Source organism: Nanorana parkeri, unplaced genomic scaffold, assembly GCF_000935625.1.
Source record: "Nanorana parkeri isolate BGI_ZX_2015 unplaced genomic scaffold, ASM93562v1 scaffold793, whole genome shotgun sequence".
Classification (NCBI taxonomy): domain Eukaryota; kingdom Metazoa; phylum Chordata; class Amphibia; order Anura; family Dicroglossidae; genus Nanorana; species Nanorana parkeri.
In genome coordinates, this window is record NW_017307061.1 from 572,112 (window position 1) to 588,452 (window position 16,341).

Sequence of the window (16,341 nt, forward strand, 5' to 3'; positions counted from 1 at the left end):
TCTTTTCTGTCGGTGACTGATGTTCAGCAGCAGATATTTTAGGTGATGGATATCAGACTGCATTGACAACCTCCTGCACATCTCCAACTAACAAATCATCCATTGATTGCCCTTCTGAATTAAAGGACAGTAATCCACACTGACATTCTCACACCCTATTCCACTTTCCACCCTTTCCCTGTTCTGAAAGATTTGCCCATCAGTGGACTCAACGTGACCTGCATACACAACATACTTTACGCTTGTAGACTACAACCCCATGGACAGGGCACCAGCCCCTTCAGGACTGCTTTTACCACAATGGTATTTATGGGATGTTGCTATTGTCTATGCAAGCTTAAAAATTGACTTCTTGCATTTTGTATTTTGTTTCCCTCTTCTGGTCATCTCTGTATACTTGTGGATAAATTCAGCAAAATACCTATGGGGGAAGTGGATGCAAAGAATAAATGAGAAAAGACTCAATATAGTTTGAAATAGTATTTGTTAGTGTGTAAATTGCATTCCGCCTCCAATAGTACATTCTAGCAAGTCACTTTAAAAAATTGAGTGGAGGCAAAGGGGACCTTTACAAAAGGGATTTAGCATTCCTGGGTACCTTAGAATGATGTGTAAATGCAGCGTTTCCCATAACCTCTAAAAAGTCCATAAAAAGTCTTAATTTGTGATCAGATTCTGTTCTCCCCTTTCAGCCAACAGATGCCGGATTTTGTCCAGATTTGCAATTCCTCCTGTGCTTGAAACAGGCACACTTTTACTAGTGCTGTGTACATGACACTCATTTAGCTATAGCCAGCTTTTTAAATCTGCTACATTTCATGTTCACTAATTGTCAAAGTGTCCATGCCCAAAAGCTTGTCCTTTTTTATTATACACTTTTACAATCAAATTATGTTACATTATTTTATATAGGGCTGCGGAAATTAACGATTACCTGATTAATAGTTAAAAGTTTTGATCGATTAAAATTATTTTGATCAATAATGAAAACACTCACCTCTCCGCCGGCTTCCGGGTCTTCCGTCAGAGATCGGGTGACGTCACGGACATCGACGGTACCGAACTCCTCCCCCTTCCCCAAGTGGCTCCGTCAGCTAACGAAGAGAAGGGGGGGAGGAGTCCGGTGACATGGATGTTTGTGACGTCACCGGACTCCTCCCCCTTCCCTTCGTTAGCCGACGGAGCCACTTGGGCCGGTGTTCGATCGAAAGTTCCAACTTATGGAGTTTTCGGACCGCCTGACTTCCGGTTTACTTGGAACAAAGAGGTTTGCCCAAGAAAGTTATTCTGCACGAGCGCCAGCCAAGGCATTGCCCTATACACATACAGCACAACAACGAAGTATTAAAATGAGCTAGGATCACAGTACTCCAGTACGTTATTAATCTGAGTTGCCCCGCTCAAGCTGCGGCCATATTGAGTGGGGCACGTGAGATTAATAACGCGCTGGATTAGTGTGATCCTAGTTCATTTTATTACTTCATTGCTGTGCTGTATGTGTATAGGCCAATGTAGTTGGATATGTATGTGCGTTATAATTAATCGTAATTAATCGATTTAAAAACATTTTGATTAATCGAACACGAAAATTATAATCAGTAACAACCCTAATTTATATTATTGTTATTTATAGGTCTAAAACAAGTATGCTGCTTGAGCTAGAATGATCGCTGAACACACCAATAACAAATTATAGAAAATAAATAAAACTAAAAAAGGATTTACTCATGTATTATCAATTCATAAGGAAGGGCTAGACCTGAAATTCAACACCGGGGCAATAATAACTGGGAATCATTTAAACTACTTTTCGTCCTTGTCTGTGTATTTTTCCTACTAGGAACACTGATCCTATTATTCACATTGTAGGTAATGCATATAGACTCATTCTGTTTTTTTTCTTCTCTCAGCGGTCTCAGGCACAGTACAGTTTCACATGTCACAGATTTGGGAGACCCTCTGTGTCCAGAGGAGGGACAGAGGGAACCCTGGGTGTGTCTGTACTACAATGTTACAGATGACGTCAGTACTTGCAACACTGGCTGGGAGCTGCAATGTACTCTGGCTATCCAGACCTCCCTCCCTTTTCCACTCTTTTTCTCCTCCTCCCCTCTTTCTTTTGCCTTCCTAAATGGATGGGGCTTCTCCTGGATGTACACAGTTCACAAAAGGTCCAAATAGACTGTATCAAATCCTGTGTAGCTTTCTCCCCCACCACTCTAGAGTGTGCCTCTCCTGATCTGTCAATCTGCTGTACTGCAACAGGAGGAGAGCAGATTGTTAAACGCCTGGCTGGCTGTGCAAAATCCTGCAAGATCCTTCTCTCGCTCTAAATGCCCTGCTAAGCAAGCAAAGTAGGAAATCTCCATAGAAGAAGAAAAAAACCTACTCAACAACCTCACTTACTGGATACTCTTTCATTTCGACTTCATCTTGCTCAGGAAAACTGTACAAACTCACTTTTAAGTAATATCCAATGGATTTTCTCTACATATATGGGATTGCTACTTGCATTTTCACATCTTTCTGTTGGATGACTGTGGATTCATTTATTGCAAAAGGTATGGCTTGATTTAGTGCTGCTACCACTGTATTTAAGCCTATTGTTTTAAGTACAGCAATTCATACTTTAGGTGGCAGGTATTGACAAGTATCTACACATATAGTAAAGCATACATACTGGCTTATAAAGAACATAGAAGTGATACAGAAGAGACTGATCAATTACTAAAAGTGTGATTTTCTAATTGCATGCCATTACACTTGTTTTGTTGTACTTATGATTGTATACTACGCATGTCTAATTTTTTTAATCAGTCAGAATGATTTATCTGGCACACAACTTACTAAAAGGGAAACATTAAACTTCATTACACTGACACAGCTTAATAACTCTGCCTGTCAGTAGAAGCGAGTGCACAGTGTTCAGATATCAACCGGCATTAATGTTTCTGGAGTTAAAACAGGAGCTAAAGTGCTTTGAGTTTAGAACATGAACATTCCTAAAATAGCCATACTTGCAGATAAGGTTAAGGCAGTTTAATACAAATATCGGAGATTGGAATACATTGAGCTAGATTTTTTAATTTTGACTTTAAGCTGTAGGGCTAATGGCACCATGAATCTACACATCAAGTATGTGTAAATTATCAGATATAGTGGTATGGCATTTTACCACCAGGGTATATCACCTTGGATGTCCAACTCATGTATTCAGTGTTACTTGTGCATTAATTCATAGGTGTGTTTGTTTTGACAGGTGTCAATAACCTTGCTCCATCAAGATGGAGCTACAAGTCAAGGCTTTACTCGTCCCCCTGGTGGGGAAAGTGTAATGCGTATGCAGCTGGGAAAGCTGTACATATTTCTTACAACTCAATCTAAGGTCAATATTTAACAGTATTGAGATATTTTGTGCAAATGTTCTTAGCCACTGTTCCGCTTCAGAAGACCTATTACATTTCTTACAAAAAAGAGCAATATGCCCATGCATGAAGGCTGAAGTGCTTGTTGCATGAGCTGGGCTACAGCTTAATTATTAAGATGACTCCATTGCCAATTTTAGAAAGCCCAAAAGTAAGCTTGTTTTATAGCATTTAACAAAATGTATGCAAATTTTCTAAAACCTTATGAAGCTTTTGTTTGTTTCCCATAGAACGGATCGCTGGAAAGGTTAGTGAATATGGTGTGATTGTACCATTCAGTACAGACCATTTGGGACAATATCTTTCCCACGTGGTGTCAGCAACAGGAAGTAGAAGAGGTGGGCTGACCTTAAAGCACCCTGGGCAGAGGGTGGCCCGAAGTATCCCCGATCCAAAAAGAGCTACGTCAGATGATAGTTCCTTGTATTTTAATGTCACCGTCTTTGGCACACAGCTGCATCTTCGCCTGAAACCAAAACGACATTTAGTTTCACATGAGGCCACCATAGAATGGCAGGAGGATTTCCAAGAAATTTCTCAAGAGTCCATTCATTCTGGTTGTGTATATACTGGAGACATTACGGATATGCCTGGAGCAACTGTGGCCATTAGCAACTGCGATGGACTGGTGAGTCAAGAAAGAGTGTGCATTCTTTAACACAACACCACTCTATTGCAGGATGCCAAATGCAACTGTCCATGAACCAATCTGACATCTACCAGACTATATATAATGATCAAGTGCACAAGCAGTAACATGTTATCTGACATAGTGATCATTATTTTAGCCAGGGACTGTAGTTTTCAGCCTTCATTGTATCCATGTTTATAGCAAATAATGCTTATTATAGCTATATGAATGGAGTCTAAAGTTGTTTAAAAAGACAAAGTAAAAAACAAAACAAAACATAATTGCTAAAAGTATTGTATTCTGACAAATGTATGCAGTTACTACATGCAGTGACAGTGTTCAATATGCCAATTCTTTTGTTTTTGTGGTAAATTTACATGCAGATCAAGCAGTTAAGCTAACGTAACAGTGACATGGGGATTGAACATTCTATAACACTACCAGGAGGCTTGCAGAACTGCTGCAGCAAATTTAAAAAAAAAATTCATTTCTAAAAGAAGATATAAAAACATAGGAATAAAGGGTATGTGTTGGAAGCACTAACGTCTGCCACCGTCACTATTGCTGGGTAACTTGGTCTCCCCATAAATGTTGAGCCAACGATCAACATGTGATATTTTAAAAAGAACATACTGTATAGTATAATTACAAATAATGTATTAACCATATTCAATTATCAGAACACAATATTTTCTCAATAATGGTCTTTTAAATACTGAAAAGTTGTTGGACTGGATATTTTTCCCACCCTAGCTTCAGCCATCACAGGAGTTATATTATATCATAATCCTTTAAAGGACAGTATTGGATGGCCTATTTCCATGCCTTTTTTTATATAGCCAATGCTTCTGGATGAACACAATAATCATATGTGATGGGAACTATGTGATGCAGCAACTTGAAGGGGAAAAAAAAAAGCTACTAGTAGCTAAACCTGTGCCAAAAATATACTTTGTCATTTTAGTGAGAGGTTATTTCTGGCACTGGAAGAGTTATGTATACTTGACATGTACCATGTGTAACTACTACTACAACCTCAAGACCACTTCTGAAAATAGAACCATAATGTACTTGAACAAGTTTGGCTTATATATACATATTCCGTCTAGTTTGTAGACATGCCCACCTAGAGAAGACCTGATAAAAGCAGCTGGTTGTTTACTAGACAGCTAATCTTGTTGTTAATATATTTATAACAAAATATACAAATATACAACACCATGTTTTTCTTTTGTGAGTAGTAGTGTATCATTTGGTAAAGAGGTTTTATATGTAAATTAGCCATGTGTTATTTTTCTTTTGAATGGACTCCAGCTTCTAAAGGAATTTTGGATGACTAATTCCTCACTCAGCTAACCACACCTCAGCATTCACATGTGTTCAGCATTACAAAGGAATCAGTGGGGAAATCTAACCAATGAAATCTTGAATTAGTCTTTTCTACATTATATAACACTCTTACATTAACATTTAACTTTTTTTGTTACTGGAAGATACGCTACATGAATGTCTGCAAAACCAGAAAGAAAAAAACACAAGAACATGTTGGGCTGTGCTTGGGCGGCATTGTCCATGCAGTCCCAACACAAAGACAAGGCTTTGGACTTGCTCTGTTTACAGGGCAGAATTTACCATTAGGCAGAGTAGACACATGCCTGCAGGCACTCTCCATAGGGGGGGCGCCGTACAGGTACCTACTCTGCCTAATTCCCAGTGTTGTGTCAAGATACACTGGCAATAGCACAAAATGCACCCTCCTGCTCCAGGACCAGCGGCGCCTACAGGAACCGCTAGCTTCCGCAAATGCAGAGCACTTTGTAAGGCTGCCCTGTAAAGCGATGTCTGATGCGGACCGGCATTTAGGGCAGCCTTGTGCGATACTGGAGTCCTTCTCTGCAAATGTGAAAGCCAGCAGGCCCTATAGCAAGTAAAGGTTCCCGCTCAGGCTAAACAGATTTCCATTCATGCCTACAGGTGCCATTTGTATATGGCCTGTTTATGCCAACGCGTGTGTTTTTGTGCATTGTGTTGTATGTGTAAGCATACATTTTATCACAATATAGCCCATTGCAACACACTGCTGAGCATAGAGCGTTATATGAAGTGCAATTTAAAGAACAACTCAGTGCAAATATTAACACTTACTGTAGGGCTACCCCCGCACTGCAAGGGATAAGTGCTCATTTTGTCTAGGGAGCTAAAAATCACAGTTATCATTATGTGAATCATGATCCTGGCTGGCTCCTAGACCAGTCCATTCAGGGACATTCCATCCCTGGAGAGGAGGAGACAAGCTAAAGGAACCGGTTTAGGAGCCAGCCAGTATCCTAGCTCGGTTGAGTATAACTGGAGTCCACCCTTAAAGCCCATACCACCCCTCTTTTTCGGATAAGGGTCTGGAATGGACTTGAGGGGCAACATGTCATTTGTTCTTTTTTAAAGTGCAGTGCATGGAGATTATGCATATCCTTAAAGGGTGCCATGACTTAAAAAGGTTTAGAGTATAGAATGGTTTAAATAAAAGCTGCGTTTTTTTTGCCATATGTGTTTCAATTACGAGATCGCATTTACTTTTTGTCCTGCAAACACAAAAATAAATGTAAAGGAAGTTATTCCTACTCCGTTATCAAAATGTTGGATTTGCCCTCTTTTTCAGGCCAAGAGATAGTGTCCCCCAGCAAATAAAAAGAGAGAAGCTGATTCTCCTTAGCAGGGTTATAGACAGCATTAAAATTCTGACAAGGGGTTCTAACCTCTTGCCTCTCTAATCAAAGCAAAAAAAAAAGTTTTGACCTTAGATACACTTTAAACCTTTGGCTGCTCCTGCCATAACTATTAAAGCAGCAGGCATACCACCATGTAAAGAAACTCCAAGCTGCTAAAGCAATCAGGAGTTTGTTTACTATTTAACCCCTGGCTGTCAGCTATAAATTAGAAGTGATTCTGGTCAGTGGCGGAGCTAAGGAACAAAGGGCCCTGGTGCAAGATTTTTTTTTTTGGGCCCCCCCCCCCCCCAAAAAAAACCCCACAAACACAGCGTTCTCCTTCCGCAGGGCTCGGCCAGCTGTCACTTTCAATTCTGGTGACTGTAAAGCTGCTTGATCACTTTTACATGCTGGGGACTGTGCCTCCCCACCACCATCCACGCTTTCAAAAAAAAGCAGCAAAAAGGGTTAAAATGGAAACCTGTGGAGACAAATATTTATGCAGTCATTTTTGTCTTCTGCATTTGTTTAAAAGTTCTCCGGGAATGTCATCCCGATCCTGGCTTCACTTAGTAGTCAAACACAGATCTGGAGCAAGCATGCTCCAGACCAGGGTCTGTGCCAGGAAAGTTTGCAAAGTCTAAATAAAAGTGAACACTTGCCTGTAGCATGGTTCTTCCAGGTCAGCGACTCTACAGGCACTGAAGGCATATTCTGCACTTTGTAAAGCCAATCCTGCAATGGCAGTTTCCACATTCCTCTATTCACATATTCTTCCTACATTTATAGATGCATATTGCAAAAATGACAGGCAGTTCTCCCTCCTGATAAAACTGCCCAGAGATTACAGCATTCATAGGAGTCTTTTTATTGTGGTCACAAAATAGTTAGAGGCAACTACTAGACAATAGAAGTCATCTTTTTACTGCATTTATTGTAATATCTGCTACTTTTATTATTATTTTGATAAGAACAGTTCTAGAGGGTTGTTTTGGTGAAGAAGCAGTCTAGATGTATTGCTGCAGATATCAGAGAAGTAGGATTATTCCTTTTAACCGCTTGAAGACCAGGTGTTTAGACCCCCCTTCCTGGTCAGGCCATTTTTCAGTATTCAGCGCTGCGGTACTTTGACTGACATTTATTCCGTCATGCAACGCTGTACTGAAATGAATTTTAGACCATTTTTTGGGGACAGATAGAGATTTCTTTTGGTGGTATTTAATCACCACTGGGGGTTTTATTTTTTACTATATTCAGGAGAAATTACTGATCATTTTGAAAAAAAAAACAAAAGGGTTTTTTTTACATTATGTTATAAAACAACTAATATTACCCACTTTTTTGGTAAAATATAAAAGTCGGGGTCATGTCAGGTAAATAGACACCAAACATGTCAAGCTTAACAATTGCACGCACTCGCAAAAAACTAGCATACCCAAAATTGGCAACAGGCGATGCTTTAAAAGCTTTTACAGCTCATCAGTTTCGTGTTATCAGTGATTGATGGCCCTAAAATTATTGCTCTCACTGCGACGTTCACGGCGATATGTAACATGTGCGGCGTAATCATAGTTAACGCAGGTATGTGCACCTGACGCATGTTTACATGCGTGTATGTAGGGGTGGGGGAAAAAAATTGGGGGGAAACTTTAAATTTTTTTCCTATTTTTTTTTCCACTTAACTTTATTGCTATCACAGAGGGGGCTAAGAAACCCCTATATGTGATAGCAAAAGAAGTGACAGGTCCTCTTTATGAAGAACCAGAGGTCTTGCTGCACTCCTTACCAGAGGAAACCCATATGGGTGGGTGCTCGTAGTGACCAGGGACGGCACCATGCATACCACAGAAGAAAATAATGTCACCAGCACACCACAGCAGTAAACCAATAATCCATTTAATTGCACATTTAATGGCTCATCAGAATGAGCCTGATGAAGGGGACCCCCTGAGGCCCCGAAAGCGCTTGCATTGAATGGCAATGTGCCATTAAATGGATTATTGATTTACTGCTGTGGTGTGCTGGTGACATTTTCTTCTTCTGAGGTCCTCTTTATGGAGACATCAGGGGTCTCCAAGACCCCCGTGAAGAAGCTGATGAAGCAGAGATCTGCTTCATCAGCTTCTCTCCAGCATCTGAAGCTGGAGAGTGACACGAGAATGTGGAAGTGTTGTAATATACACCACTTCTGCATTCTGACAGCGGAGAGGGGACCGGAGGGAGATCGTGAACAGACCTCCCTCTAATCACCTGTCAGAGAGCCACTATACTGGTCCCGGGCTCGCACCGGGCACAACGGAGCCCGGGATCAGCATGACAGCGGGAGGGGGGGAGCGCACATACCGGGACCCCATACAAGCATCGCTGCTGGTTTTTAAATGATGTGTCTTTCGCGCGTGGCGCGCACAAGTGGGCGGGACTAACAGGACGTGTATACACGCCCAGTTACATCCAAGAAGCACCCGGCCGGCCGGCCGGGAGGTAGTGAAAGAGAACCAATATTTGAGCAATATCTCGAGCTGGAATCTAGTGTACTACCATATACTGGATTTAGGAAAAAACTGGAAGTATTGCTTGGTATCTCCCTGCAGCTAATAATTTAACAGTTACTGATTTATCATGCCTGGTTCTGCACCGTGTCTCTGTGGCAGGTGACAGTATTGTATTTGAGGATGTCCATAGGCCTTAAAAGGATAGTTGACAATGTAGGCATGACCTTCAGGAGCCACCGGATTAGCATGGCATCCATTTGCTTAAGGAGGTCAGCAATGAAAGACTCCATAAATCGCTTAGTACACATTTTCCTTAATATTACCAAAAATGTATGCATGTTCCTTTGTGCTGCTGTTGTTTTCTATGTACCTATTCAGGCAGTAACATCAATGAGAAATGATAGCTAGTGTAACCCCCAGTGGGTTTAGGATGGGTTACCATGGAAACTGTAAACACTGCGGACTGAAAAAGGAAGTAAACATCATCTACTTCGTGCCCCTGATAAAGTCAATGGACTCCACATAGGGCAGAGTAAAGGTAACATCATTAGGAGGAGTTAGGACACACATCTTGGGGTACTAACAGCAACGGTGTCCCTGCCTGTATCTTATCGCAATTGTACTCAAAGATCTTGTTTAAAGTGCAACTAAAGCCAAAATGTATTTTTTTAACTTTTGGATAGAGAAAGGAAGGGTTATAACCCTAGTCAGGTTTTTTTGTCATCTGTGTCCTATTGGGGAGATGACACTTCCTGTCTGGGACATCTAAAGCAGGTGTCAGGAGAGAGAGAGAGAGAGTTTGGGAGCTCAGTGAACATCCTTTCGTTGGATCTTGCCTATGAACCTGGCTGCGCTCAGCTCTGAGCACTTCTGGGTTCACAGCAGTCAAATCCCCACCACTTAGTCTATGCTAGATCAGCTTCAGCAGGGTGCAGAGGTGGCAACAGGATGAGAGTAAATCCCTGGTGATCAGCAGGGTTACCAGAGCTGGTGTCCCTACAGGAAGATTTACCATCTATTACTGTTCTGATAACAGCTCAAAATTTTGAATCTCTTTCAGTTTTAGTGGTAACGATCAGCAGGGTGAACAGAGAGAGAAAGGGGTTGATTTACTAACCTTATAAACACACCACGAACATGTATACACCTCCTGTAGTGTGTTCCCTCCCAGCATGATCTATGGGTGGAATCTAAACACCTTTGTAGTGTGCACACACCCAGCAGGTGTGTTGTGCAAAGCCAAGCATGAATTGCAAGGTGATGTTGTGTAAATTAGCTCTATGTTGTGTTGCTTGCGTTGATGAATGCAGGAATGTAAATGCATGAGCTAACCATATTTGTCTAAACTGTGAAGCAGCATTATATATGCATCATGTGCATGATTTTACCATATATGGCATTAGTGGAAATATGCTTTTAGATACTTTTTGGTTGATAAATACGTTTTGCTGTGTGAAAAATCACACGCACCTGGTGTGTTTAGGTTAGTAAATCACCCCCAAAAAGGGACATAGACAGCAACAAATATTTTCTAATCCCTCTCCACTCCACTTTCCAAAAACGAAAAAAATAAAGGTTTTAGGCTTCAGTTGCACTTTAAGCAATATCACACAGTAATATGAGTTTTTAATGAGTTTAAACATTTTTTTAATGGACTAGTACTATTAATTTTTTATATATATTGTCCTTTGAGCTATGTTTTCTATTAGTTACTGAAAGTGGACATGGAGCTGTGGTATACATTAACCACTGTAGTGGAAAAAAGCTTGCATTACCTTACTTAACATAAGGTCACTTTATAAAGGTATTAAGGGTGGAGTGGAAGTAAACAGCTAGGTTGTATTTGCCCAGGATTGTTTTGCTTGGCTGAAAGATGTGAAGAATCACTCTGCACAGACACAAGGAGTGTGCATTCATAAAGGATTGTTGTACACTGACACAAGGCGTGAGCATTTGGACTTTGTGGTTGTAGCACAGATGTGCTGCACTTGTGTATTGTATAATATCACATAAGAAAGGGGTCATTTTTATTAGTGCTTGCACTTAACACGCTATATGTATTGCATTTAGATACCCGTTATATGTAATTATTAGTGATTTTTATTTTATGTTGCACTTTACTGCATTGTACTGCGCAAGCGAGTTAGTAAAACCTAGTGCTGTTTATAGGTCTGTGAACTTCTATTCAATTGTGTTTCTGGGATTTGAACATTTGTTGAAAATGTTCCTTTTTCTTAACCAGCTATGCAGGTGAAACTCGAATAATTAGAATATCGTGCAAAGTTCATTTATTTCACTAATGCAACTTAAAAGGTGAAACTAATATAGGAGATAGACTCATTACATGCAAAGCAAGATAATTCAAGCCGTGATTTGTCATAATTGGGATGATTATGGCTTACAGCTCATGAAAACCCCAAGAACCCCAAATCCACAACCTCAAAAAAGTAGATTATTACATGCAATCAATAAAACAAGGATTGTACATAGAACAATATCGGACCTCTGAAAAGTACAAGCATGCATATGTACTCAGTACTTGGTTTGGGCCCCTTTTGCAGCACTTACTGCAATTACTTTTGCACGCTATTCTAATTATTCATTAAAGAGTTTCACCTGTATATGGGATTACCATGTTAGTGTTAACTCTGCAGTCAGTCTTTTGTCCTTTCTAGATTTTGTTACTGCTTTGGGTAGCTACAACATTATAATACACCTTGCCTTACAATCTGGTTTGCAAAGTTGGTTTGCATAGTCCCAGTTTAGAGATGCCATCAAATTCCCAAACAAACTGAATGCAGCTTGGATAAGTGGATATACGTTTGTCAAATTTAAACCACAGATCCAGCTGAGTTTGATGCATTACCTCCAGTTATGCTAGGACCTGGATGACTGAAAACTTTCATAGATATGTTAAGTGGCAATTCTCGTTCCACAAAACCTCCATGACAGTGCAGCACGGGATGTGCGGGTGTGTTGCCCTCTACTGAAATAGTGCCCCGAGTGGTATTTAAAATGAATAGCACAGCAATGCATTATTCTACTAATGCGTAACTACTTTTTGGTCTACATGCACACAATCCAGTGATGGCATGCACTTGCCAGGGCAAGTTTCCTGAAAATAATGGTCCATGTTTGTGTATTGCATGATAAAAAACATTCACCTGGAGTCTCCACCACAAGTTCATATTTGATTTTTAATGCTTGGCATTTTCAAAAGGAAATTTTGGTCCCTTTTTAGCACCAATTTAGTCTAAGTGTAAAAAGTCTAGAAAGTGTTATTTTACCAAAAGGGCAGTTTATGCTGCAACAGACTTTCAGCAGCGGTAGTGAGTAAAGATGGCCATACATTGTACGATTTTTGAATGGCCTTTCAAACGAAAATCGAACAGTTGATGGTACATCACCGATTTTTGTTTTTGATATTGTGATCGAATTTTATCGATCGGTCAGGTTGTAAAAAAATTTTCTGACCAAACGACAATTGATGAATCAGTGGGGTTTTCGTTAAGCAAAAAATTAACATTTGACCATGCTTGACGGACAAGTCTAGTATAATTGAACGAGGGCTCGTGCCAGAAACAAAAAATTTCAAATGAAAATCGTACAATGTATGGCCACCTTAAGTCAAAAGTATAATAAAAAAAAAAAAAAGGGGGCAGACTTGATGGGCCACTTGATCTTTTTTGTGGTCAATCTACTACGTCTCTATTATCCAGAAAGACAATACACATTAAACAAGGATTCAGATAACACATTCAGCAACATCAAATAACACTGTGTGCTGAATTTTAATAAGGTCACTGCCTTTGCTTTACTTCTGACTGATACAGCGGAGATGCTGCAGGTGTAATAGAGAAGGGTTCCCACCATTCTCTTTATAACCAAAGGGTTCCTCACCTGGAAAAGCTCACATCACTTACTGTAAACCATTGAATGAGGTTACCCCACACATGATATGCTCGGTTTTGTTTCTGATTGGTGAACCCTTTCTCAGGTGTGCTGTCAACTCCAAGGACCAAGGTGAAAAAAGCTGGCCATACACTGATCTATTTTTCTCATTCAACCCACAGGCTGAATGAGAAAAAAAGAGAAGATTCTTCTATCAACACTTAGTGTGTTGATCAAGGAATCCCGCTATTTGCAGTGTTTTTATGACAGCGTCCACTGTCAAAATACCTGAGAGCGGGCAGCTCATTGGTTGCAGGCTCCTATGGTACGAACATTTTCCAGCCAGCTTCTTCAATCAGCTGACTGAGGGATGCCGACCAGAAGGGTGCTGGACGCGGCACACACTGTTCGAATTTAGTGGTGGTGTTGTCAGTCAGTATGATTTAGCAGAACGGGTGAGCACAGACATAAGAAAGTATTATGAATGCATCAAATACTCACCAATAAAATTAGCTGTTTGCTGTCTCTCTTTTAAGGAAAAAGTAGGTAATTAGAGTAACGTAAAATAAACAAAAAAAACCCCATAAGGGTAGATGGTACCCATTGGCACAGCCTCTCAATATGGTGGTTGAAAGTTTAACTGCCAGCTTTAAAGTGTGTTGAAGTGTCAGCGTTGCCCAACACAATTCCAAAGCAGGACAATAGCATCTGCAAATGCTACCATAAATATTATTGGTCTGCATGTTGAAAATATGTGTGAAGTCTGCTCTAAGAATTTAAAGTAGAATTAAAGTCAAATTTTTTTTACACATATTTACTGCTAGCAAACAGTAGATATATGCAAAAACATTTTGACAATAAAAAAGTTGCCAAATAGGTAAAAACTTACCTCTGTCTCTGCCATTCGCTCCCGGCTGTAAAATCCAGCTTCTTGAGCTGCCATGCAGGAGGATGAGTGCGGGCGCATGTGCAGTGGTGATCATTGGCAGGGAGAAGAGGAGAGATACAGTGGAGGTGAATGCACGCAGCCGTGAGTATGCACCTTCGGACACAAGGAGTCTGTGCTGGATCACAGACCGGCACCTGTGCTGGAGGGAATCCTGAAAATTTGTTTAGGCATCTCTTGGCTGTGTAACAGAATGCGATCACATCTATGAGTAAGGAAAGGTGGCTGAATAAAGGGGCCTTCAAATATTTATTTCAGGTATTTTTATATCACCAACAATTTACGCAGCGATTTGCATAGTTGCTCATTCACATCAGTCCCTGCCCTCAACGAGCTTACGCATCTAGGGTCCCTCTCTCACATGCACACATACAGGGCTGATTTAGACCCAATTAACTTTTCAGCATGTCTTTGGGGTGTTGGAACACAGGGAGAGCATGCAAACTCCTTGCAGATAGTGTCCTGACCAGGATTTGAACCGGGGACCCTCAGTGCTGCAAGCACTGTGCTACCCCTTCATCTAAATTGATGAGCTGTAAAGGTTTTTAATGCTCTGCCTATTAGATTTTAGATTTTAATGTATTTTTTACTGAAAACATAGATTTGATAAGCAGTAGCGCAACTACTATATTCAGGGGTGTGGAAATTTTTGAAAAAACTACTTGTCCAAGCACTAAAGCAGGGGCCGAATCTACTTGTCCCTCATGACAATCTACTTGTCCTGATACAAAAAAAATAATTTTAACCAAAATCGTATTTAGTAGTGCTAAGAAGCACTTCTCATTGGTCAGTGCCGTCAGGTGACTGCGTTGACCAACTAGTGCTTGCAATTTGCGAGCAATATTCAGAATACATGGAACAGGTACAGATAGTACACCCGTACTGGTGGATGGGAAGGACCGTTCGCCGAAAGGTATAGTGGGAGGGAGATTTGTGCGGGTAATTCCATTTTCCAAAATTACTTGGGAAAGTGAATATACCCTTTAGGGTTGGTGCAGACTTGGGGATTCCCAGGACGTGCGATCGTGTGCAGTTGCATCCGCATGTATGGGGTTACATCTGCATGGCAAATCGCTGAAAAAAAGGTAGATGCACCTATTTTCACGACATGCACAGCGCAGTGTTTTCAACCGTGATCATGTGGGATCGCTCGGGCGGTATTGCAGCAGGAAAACGTGCAATACGACTTGGATGCCATTAGAAAATAATGGCACTGACCGCACGATCGGCGGTGGTGTGCGATTCCGTGACCACCCAGCCATCCGTTTGGTTTCGTGCACGATGACCGGGCAGTCACGGATCGCACACCCGTGCCGATCGCGCTGGCAGTGCCATTATTTTCTAATGGCACCCCAGTCATGCCAGGCAGATTGCGTGTTTTCCTGCTGCAATACCGCCCTGCCCGAGCGGTTGCACGCGATTGCAGTTGAAAACACTGCGCGTTTATTCGCATGCAGATGGGGGCAGCGGGGCTGGTTTTCATTTTTATATTTTTATTTACTTTGTAAAAATGTTTCATTTGTTTTAATTATTTTTACATAATCGCCTTTTTATTTTTTACATTTTTATTTAGTTACATTTTTAATTATCATTTTTTACTTTTTCTTTTTAACTATTTTTTTCAAAACTTAACTGTATTGCTATCACACAGGGAATAATAATCCCCTGTGTGATAGCATTTGGAGGTGACAGGTACTCTTTATTGACCCTGTCACCGGAAATCTAGCACAGCTAGAGTGCTAGAACTCCTGTGACCGGAACGAGCAGCGACCGCCGGGGACAGTGGCTGGGGGAGGTGACAGAGCCTGTCACAGCTCCACCGTCCGGCTTTGTCACGGCTCCACGCCCCCCGCTCCGTCATGGCTCCACGCCCTCCGCTCTGTCACGGCTCCACGCCCTCCCCAGTTCTCAGCGCTCTGTCCCCAGTTCTCGGCGCTCCGTCCCCACCTCCCGCTCGCAGCGCCGCTCTTGGCGCTCATTTAAGAAAAAAAAACAGCCCTGCTACTTATCCGTAGCAGGGCTAAAATAGTGAAAAAAACACTTGCCCGGAACTACATGTGCCGGGCGTCGGGCGATAAGAATTCCACACTCCTGCATATTATACAGAAGATTATGGAAAATTGCTATCAAATACTTGCCGTAGTTTTCCTTTCCTGGCCCATCTTCACATCATCATATTCACAGGTTAGCTCCTCTTCCCCTGATAGGAGGTCAAAGGACCACCCCTACATAGCCTATAAAAAAAAAAAAG

General features: G+C 41.2%; 1 protein-coding gene across 1 annotated transcript in view; it reads left to right on the forward strand.

The window, feature by feature from the left end:
* The first annotated feature begins 2,476 nt into the window (after nucleotides 1–2,476).
* Nucleotides 2,477–16,341, forward strand: part of ADAMTS14 (ADAM metallopeptidase with thrombospondin type 1 motif 14) — a 127,202-nt gene continuing 113,337 nt past the window's right edge. The window contains exons 1-2 of the mRNA XM_018564906.1: nucleotides 2,477–2,561; nucleotides 3,656–4,053. Of these exons, the coding sequence (XP_018420408.1) occupies nucleotides 2,477–2,561; nucleotides 3,656–4,053 (483 nt within the window). The remainder of the gene's footprint in view (nucleotides 2,562–3,655; nucleotides 4,054–16,341) is intronic.